The 7732-nt window shown below is 52.2% G+C and overlaps 5 protein-coding genes across 5 annotated transcripts, besides 6 other annotated features; all 5 read left to right on the top strand.

Annotated features, from left to right (window-relative positions):
• Window positions 1-60: 60 nt before the first annotated feature.
• Window positions 61-89: a microsatellite.
• A 167-nt stretch (window positions 90-256) lies between these two features.
• Window positions 257-277: a microsatellite.
• Window positions 278-299: 22 nt separating this feature from the next.
• Window positions 300-329: a microsatellite.
• A 68-nt stretch (window positions 330-397) lies between these two features.
• Tco025E_02556 (Bardet-Biedl syndrome 9) lies at window positions 398-2089 on the top strand (the record flags this gene model as incomplete). Its single annotated transcript, XM_029369481.1, has 1 exon — window positions 398-2089. The coding sequence occupies one exon, from the start codon at window positions 398-400 to the stop codon at window positions 2087-2089; it is 1692 nt and encodes a 563-aa protein (XP_029230417.1).
• Window positions 2090-2126: 37 nt separating this feature from the next.
• Window positions 2127-2924, top strand: Tco025E_02555 (Bardet-Biedl syndrome 9; the record flags this gene model as incomplete). The annotated part of the gene is made up of 1 exon (XM_029369480.1): window positions 2127-2924. The coding sequence occupies one exon, from the start codon at window positions 2127-2129 to the stop codon at window positions 2922-2924; it is 798 nt and encodes a 265-aa protein (XP_029230416.1).
• A 202-nt stretch (window positions 2925-3126) lies between these two features.
• Window positions 3127-3179: a sequence feature (A-rich).
• Window positions 3180-3350: 171 nt separating this feature from the next.
• On the top strand, window positions 3351-4577 carry Tco025E_02554 (ubiquitin hydrolase; the record flags this gene model as incomplete). The annotated part of the gene is made up of 1 exon (XM_029369479.1): window positions 3351-4577. One exon carries the CDS (start codon window positions 3351-3353, stop codon window positions 4575-4577), a length of 1227 nt encoding a protein of 408 aa, XP_029230415.1.
• A 266-nt stretch (window positions 4578-4843) lies between these two features.
• Window positions 4844-4892: a sequence feature (A-rich).
• Window positions 4893-4935: 43 nt separating this feature from the next.
• On the top strand, window positions 4936-5418 carry Tco025E_02553 (uncharacterized protein; the record flags this gene model as incomplete). Its single annotated transcript, XM_029369478.1, has 1 exon — window positions 4936-5418. The coding sequence occupies one exon, from the start codon at window positions 4936-4938 to the stop codon at window positions 5416-5418; it is 483 nt and encodes a 160-aa protein (XP_029230414.1).
• Window positions 5419-5673: 255 nt separating this feature from the next.
• Window positions 5674-5705: a microsatellite.
• Window positions 5706-5906: 201 nt separating this feature from the next.
• Window positions 5907-7307, top strand: Tco025E_02552 (uncharacterized protein; the record flags this gene model as incomplete). The annotated part of the gene is made up of 1 exon (XM_029369477.1): window positions 5907-7307. The coding sequence occupies one exon, from the start codon at window positions 5907-5909 to the stop codon at window positions 7305-7307; it is 1401 nt and encodes a 466-aa protein (XP_029230413.1).
• Between the last annotated feature and the right edge of the window lie 425 nt (window positions 7308-7732).

The following is a 7732-nucleotide window of genomic DNA, read 5'->3' as shown; positions in this document are numbered from 1 at the left end:
TACTCCTCTTTTACTCATACNCCGAGACGCACTCTTCGTTTGTCCTTCGGTATGCCTCTTTATATATATATATATATATATATATATATGTGTGTGTGTTTTTTTTTTTTACATGACACGGCATATTTATGGAGACCTGCTTTCCCCTGTCTTGATCTGCCGATTGAAGTCTTTATTAGGTGTATTACTTTTTTCTGCCGAGCATGTTGTTTGTGACGTTTCTTTTTTCCGTAGTTTTCTGTATTCGCAGGATTTGATTATTATTATTATTATTATTTCTTTTCCTTTTGGCCTTATTGCTCTCTTTCTCTCTCTCTTTCTCTCTCTCTTCACCCGTGCCCGCGTTGAGCTGAGTCTGCTTCTTGCCAGGAAGCCGTGGATTGCGTGCGTGAAGGTGATGGGGTCACTCTTTAAGCTGCGCGACCACTGGTACGGCAGCTACCGCGGGGAGGAATTTAGCCACACCTCCGCGCTGACGCTTGGAAACGCAGCCAACAGCCCCGATGATGAGAATGAAATCATCTTTGGGTCCTTCTCAGGGACGCTGCGGGTGCTGCTACCAAAGAAGAAGGGCGCGATGCAACCGGAAGACACTCTCGTAGAAAAAGACTTTGGTGCACCTATTCTGCAGGTCGCGTGTCGACCTTTGGAGCCGGTTGTGGGTGGCCAACCAAGAAACTTGATAGCAGTTTTATCTCCGAGGCAGTTGTTCCTGGCCCGCCTGTTTTGCGAGCGAAACACGGAGGTTGAGGAAGGCAACACAAGCGCTTTGCTCAATAAATCATATCGGCTCACAGTGCACTATGAAGCGCGTCTGGATAGCACCGCGTACAACTTTACTTGCGGTAGGTTCGGCCACGCACCAAATGAAATGGTATGCGTTCAGTCCATGGACGGGCAACTCACAATTGTGAACCACAACTCGGTTGTGTCCCACTGCTTTCTTCCAAGCTCACAGTTTTTGCTGCCGGGGTGTTTCGCGTACTGCCCGCAGCGCGATTACTTTGTGACAAACAGCTCCTCCATGAACCTCCTGTGCTACTCCTTTGCGAACCTCACCAGCAATCGGGTGCGGTCCGAGACGCACCTGGGCGCCGATGAGAACGACATTGCAAACCCCCACGGAGACGCCATTTCCCCGTCGTGGACGTTTCTGCTGGGGGAGGAGGCGGTAGGGATTGAGGTCTGTCGCCATACCCGTGGACTGAGTGCGGAGGACGCTGACATTGTTGTGTTGTGCCACTACTCCCTATTTGTGTTACGCCTCAATGGGGAGATGCGCTTTTCGAGGCGCCTGGACGTGGAGACGTTGTGCCTCACCACCTATACTGTTCCCGGCGCTGAGGCCTGCAATCTCCTTATTGGCACCGTTAAGGGTTCCGTCAACGTGTACTCCGACGCGTCGCTCGACTGGAGCGCCAAGATGACCACGAATGCCCCTCAGTGTCTTGCTGTTGGGGAACTCCTCAAAACGAAGGGGATGATCGTGACACTTGCCACCGACGGTACGGTGGCTGTCAACTACCTTGGAACTGACCCGGAGGAGGATCCCATTCAGCCGCTGGAAAGCAAGGAGGCGGACTACGTTGAGATGGAGCGTGAACTGCGACGCACGATGCATGCGATCAAGCAGAGCTGTCGCGACGATAAAGCCCCAGGGAAGGAAACCGCCGCAGTGGAAGGCTTACTGCGTGTCGAGTGGGATGCTCTGCCAAGCGAAGTTGAGGGTCGAGACGGTGCGGTTACGAGTCCCTTAGTTTTTACTAACACGAGCGCCACTGACTCTGTGGGGGAGGTGACAATTGCGGTGCATGTCGTGGAGCCTGTCCGCGTTGACGTCCCCCAACAGGTGTTGGAGAACGTTCCAGCAGGTCAGACGGTGCGTGTTCCATTTCGTTTTGACGCACAAAACAATACTGACATGATTATACCTTCTTCGCTTGAAGCACGTGCGGTTGTGACGTATGCCGCCAGGAACGGTGCGATCTGTACGGTGAGCGTCACCGCACGTCTCCCTTTAACCCTTGTGGCACGCCCCTATCCCTCCCGTGAAAAATGCGCTTTTTGTCATGCAGCTCAACACCAATAAAGATGTACCCCCTTCCCTGTTTGACCTCTTTCCAGACATGGCGTACTCCGTGGATATCACCCCAAACTTGCTGTCAGTTCAATATGTAAATGGGGCAGATGCCACACTCTTGGTTTCTAAAAACGTATGCCGCTTTCGCTTACAGGCGTCAACCATGGAGGCACTTTGGATTCTTGCCGACGAGCTTCAACGACGACTTTGTGCACAGTATGGCTCCACAGTACAATTCACTGTCCCAGATCCACTTCCACTGGCGGACTATTACAACGTCATTGATACCCACGTTGCTGTGAGGAAGGAACTGATAGAGGCACAAGAGGCATTATCGCGTGCGGCACAGATGTTTCGCGCCGTCCAAAAACGTCTGCTATTCCTCTTCCGGGAACGCAATCCTGCACCAGTGGGCATGATGGATGTTCTACTTGAAGAGAGCTACGCGAATCTTCAGAGATGCGCAGACGGTGTAAGTAGGGCGAAACCGCGACAGAAACAGGCAGCGGCTATGATGTCGTCTTGTTCCAGGCTTATTCTCTTGCAGCTGTTCATCAAGTGCCAGGAGACGTTTAAGGATCCCAAGATGAGGCATCTTTTAGAGTCTATCTTCACTTGCGCCATTAACGACGATGACGGTGTTAGTTGGGAGGAACTGACAGACGCAAGTCTGGCCCATATCCTGCAGTCTTGCGGCGGAGGAGACCGTGCTGTCGCGGGAAAGGGAGGCGCAACCACTCTACCCGATGCAATCTGCGGCAGCCGTGACTGTGATCGCCTAAAGAAGCGCATTTCTGCATTGTTTGATGAGCTTCTTAGTGGGTCACAGATATCGATTTCGTAGGTCCCACAGAAGATGATGTCCGTTACACGTGACTCCACCCTCGCCTCCTTGTTGTGGCCGTCCTTGGTGTGGGTTCCCACACCAAAGGCAGATGCATAGAAGACTCTCTGTGGGTGTGTTTTTGTTTCTTTCTTTTTCTTCTCTCTTCCCCCCACCTTTCATTGGCTATCCGATAACTTCTCGTTGTTTGGCTTTATAACCTTTTTTACTTCTCCTTTTTTTTTCCTTATCTCTCTCTCTCTCTCGTTCTTTTTCCACCTGGGTGTGTTGGTGTTTTCGTCAGCTGCCGTTTTCTGCAGCAGTGATGAGCGGCGCGTCGGCGGGGCCACCAGGATCGACCGTTGCCGCCGCGAAGGGGGGGAAAAAAAACACGCGGGGAGGGGCTGCATTCAGCGGGGCGGTGCGACACCAACGGGCGCCCGTCAGATGCCTCTTGAGAGCCTGAACCTGGAGACAGTGTATCGGTCGCTTGTGGCGTCTCCCGCTCCGGGTTTCCAAAGGTCCTTTTTTGCCACGGCCTTTAACCCGCCACCGTGTGCGAGGGGGGTTTTAAATAGTAGCAATTACTGCTTTATGAACGCAACAGCACAGGCTTTAGCTTTTATCCCACCATTTGCGCAGCTAGCCATATCTGCGGTGAGGGAGGCGGAGGTGTGTCCGACGCTTGCCGCCCTGGGGAAATGGATACTCTCGTACTGGACTAGACCTCCCCTGCAATCGATTCCACCGCCCCGCCTGCCCAGTGTATTGCGTGGACCGGCGTCTTCCTCTGCCCCGCCTTCCCACTTGGCGAAGATGAATGGCTCGTCGCAGGAGGATGCGACGGAGTTTCTGCATCGCCTGCTGGAGGTGATTCAGGCGGAGTTGCGCGCATTAGAGGAAGGCTACAGTGAAAACTCCACTTGCGGAAGCCGTGAACCAACTACTTCGCTTTCGGAGAATGCAGAAACGAAGGGATGGACATTTGTGAAGGGCAAGGAGCGACTCTCTGTGCGAGAACACCGCGACGAGGCCCGTTCTGTTTTGTTAGATGCCGTCTTTGGCGGGGCGGTCGAGAATCATCTGAAGGGCAAAAGCAAACTGAAGGATCACGCCTCTGTCTTAGTCGAGGGTTTTTTTCTGCTTCAAGTGGATGTCGGTTTTAGTGCCGAATGTAGTCTTGAAATGGCGCTTGAACGGACACTACAACGTGAACGGGTTTACGACAGTGCACGTGCAAAGGATCTGCTGAAGACGGCAAAGCTGCGACGACTGCCTACGGTGCTCCTTCTGCAGCTGCGGCGCTGGGCTGTGACTGCTGAGGGGGAACTTGTCAAGCTCGACAACGTGGTTCGCTTCTCCAAGACGTTAGTGCTTCCTAAATCAACGTGCTCGGAGGCGACGTTAAATAATGCCGCGAGGACGTATGAGCTGGTTGCCTTTATTGCGCACCGCGGGAGGGCCACTGAGCGCGGACACTATGTTGCATATCTTGCCAATGCGTTTTTGCCAGACCCCGCAGTGGTGCAAGGCAATGCCGTGCTAACAATTTGCAATGACGCAAAAGTGGAGCCTGTTCCCCTGCGGGAGGCCGTAGAGAGTGAGGCGGTGTATTTGCTTGTTTATCAGCGCAAGACACAACAAGTAGGCCCTGACACCAGAGGATACGCATGAAATGCTATTGGGAATATATCCACTTGAATTGTCACTCTTTCTAGTTGCCTCTATATGCATGCACACATCCCTGATTTGTCACACCTGTTGCAGATGAATCTTTTAAAAAAAAATAACTAAAGCAATTTTGGGTGTCATGTTGTTTGCTGCTTTGCTCCTGACCTCTCCCCGCTGCTATTTATTATTCTTATCCGCTGTTCTACTTTCTTTGCTGTGTGTGCCCTGTGTGTGTGTTTCCATCCCATCACACTTTTTCCTCATCCGCTTTTTTTATTGTTTTGTTTCCTGTTTTTTCGTTTCTCTCTTAAGTGTTTCCTACGGGCGCAACGATGGACCTCCCTGTTTAACCGCCCGGTGTATGGCTCGCTCTGCGCGAGGTCGGAGAAAAGGATGGACTGACTTCCCTGTGCGGCAATACGAGGAATACGATCCTCTCCGGCCTCTGCTTTTAGGTGCAGGCAGCAGAGAACCGGCGGGACGGCGCACCGTGCATAATTCCTGGCGTCTGCTCGCGTACTCATTTCCCACCGTGTTTCGCCGGAAGGTGATGGGGCAGGCCCCCGCGAAGTTCCCTGACGCACTTAAGTGCCAGGAGGAGACGAAGCTGGAGGAGCAGAGGAGATGCTTCTGCCCTCGCTTGGGACTGCAGCCACAATTGACGAGGACGGGAATGGTGGGGGTGACGTCTGTCATGAGCAATTGCCTTCACCAAGGCTTTCACTTCCAAGGCAGGGACGGTGTCGCTGTGACGTGTTGTATACTGCGGCGCGTGCACTACCACGCCGCCGTCCGCAAACTGGAAGGCAACTGGCACCTGTTAAAACTTGCATGTGCAAACTGAGTTGCGTGCGCAACTCTTTCTTTGCAGTGCAGTTGCTTTTTTCTGTTTCTCCGCAGAATGCGGCGTCGGTTGCCAGTGGAGAAGTTGTCAACAAACCAGCAGAAGCATGTTTTCTTATGTATCTATATACATTTTGAATGGGTTGCCCGAGTGGGTGAGTGTAATGAGATTATTATTTTTATTATCATTTATCGTCTGTTTTCATTGTTCCCTTTATTTTCTCTGGCGAGCAGGCTGTCTGTGTCGCACTGTCTTTCTCTCTCTCTCTCTCTCTCTCTCCTCTCTCTTCATGGGGCCTAAAGGGAGCCTACGAGGCCTTTCCGCCCATCGTGTCCTCAGGCGCCACCATTCCTCATTGCTCACGGAGGGTTCTTCTTGGCACTGCCGCTATTACTGCTTGGAAATATGTGGTCTTCTCTTTTTTCGCTTTCTCTCTTTTTTGTTTTTCTTGTGCGCACACGCGTACATGTATGCCTCCATGAAAGTCAATGCCATCGCTGGATAACATTCCGGTCTCCGTCCCAGAGATGGACACCTTGGACGATGCGAAGGAGGCTGCTGTGACGGCGCTGCTTGAAGCCGTCTGCAGCCACTACGGCGGCACCTACCCGCCTCAGTTCGCAAAGTGCAAGGACGATGCGGACAGAAGAATCCTGGCGTATAAATATCTAAAGGCCCGCGCTTGGAAAGCGAAGGATGCAATGGAGATGATCACGACAACCATGCTATTTAGGGAGCAAAACAGGGCCGATTCTATGAACTTATTTCCTTGTGTTTTTTCCATCCGCGGCTTTGATGAAGAGGACTTGTGCCGCACCCTACGCGAGCCCTATGCGGAGCCGGAGAAGGAGTTCAAGCTCTACTTCCTCGCTGCGGGTCCCTACTACTCGGCGGGCTACCATTATTGGGACAAGGAGGGGCACCCTGTGTTGTACGACTTTTCCGGTCGGTGCAACGTCAAGGAACTCTTGAGGTCGTACGCGTCAATAACCCCGGTGGGCAAAGGGGATAAGGACGCCATTTTGCATTACCATCTTTATATGAATCTCGTACAGGAGAGACTGGTGAAATACGCCGATGTGAAGAGTGTAGGGAGAGGGGGTCGCCGTATCCTTGGCGTGACCGCGATTATGGATATGGAGGGGCTTCATCTGGGGATGTTTAACTCGCATATCGTGGGTATTGTGCGCGCCATCTTTACTATGGATCAAATGTACTTCCCTGAGGCGCTACACCGCCTTTTAGTGATCAACTGTCCTAGCGTTGTCATGTATGCCTTTGGATTGCTCCGCGGCTCGCTTGATGCAAACACCCAACAGAAGGTGGTCTTCTGTGACAAGGCAAACTCTGCGGCTGCAGTGAAGAAAATTATTGATGAGGACAAAATACCAAAGTTCCTGGGTGGATCCTGTGAGTGTACGGGCGGTTGCGTGCCAGGCATGGATTCGGTGTGTAAAGGACTTGCGGATGTCTCTTCCCCCATCCCTCTTACGGAGGACATCTCCATCTCGGCGGGGAAGCGGCATGCGAGGGAGCTCCTGCTTCAACCAGGGGAAGAGGTTCAGTGGGAGTTCAGGTGTGCGAAATCTAAAGGGGGACACGCGACCGATATTCATTTCCACGTGTCGTTTACGGCACACGACGAGCTTCAGGCTTCGAAGCGCCCTCGGACCGACCCGCCGCTGGACTCGCGTAGGTCTTCAAGGAGTTCTCAAAAAACGTCAGACTTGTTTACAAGCCTCAAGACGTTGAGGTCGGGGAAAGTGGAAATGGACAGCGACCGTTTTTTGGCCAACGAGCGTGGGATGTTGAAATTGGTGTGGGATAATCACGCGTCGTGGGTGCACAGCAAGCATGTGCAACTGCGCATTTTCAAAAGCGGGGGCTGAACGCTTATTTCTGAATAACGCGAACACAGCCAACGGTGACCGCAGAACACGTCCTGCGGCGTTGTCGTGGGGTTGTTTCACCGTCATCTGGAGGTTCTGAAAGACCACTCGCACAAAGGTGGAAGCGGCATGCGTCATCAAGCACTATCTGAGCTGTGTGGAGGTCCTGACGCGAGTGAAGCCGCAAACATATACGACTAATAATGGCCACCCAGTTGCCTCTTACGTAGAACGCACGACGAAGCAAAACCGAAAAACAAAAGTCTGCTCAAAAGCCGTTTAAAACACTGCTGACTCCTTCTAGAAAAGCAATAAACACAAACGTATACGCAATCGGGATAACAAAAAGTTAAACAAGAATTATATATGGCGTACACTCTAGTGCGCCGGAAAATAATGAAAACAGTAACTTGGAGGAATTCACT

The sequence above is a fragment of the Trypanosoma conorhini genome (assembly GCF_003719485.1).
Source record: "Trypanosoma conorhini strain 025E chromosome Unknown Tco_14.4_contig_00102, whole genome shotgun sequence".
NCBI classification, from domain to species: Eukaryota; Euglenozoa; class Kinetoplastea; order Trypanosomatida; family Trypanosomatidae; genus Trypanosoma; species Trypanosoma conorhini.
The sequence above is the reverse complement of the archived record's forward strand: the minus strand, read 5'-3'. Positions and strand labels throughout refer to the sequence as shown.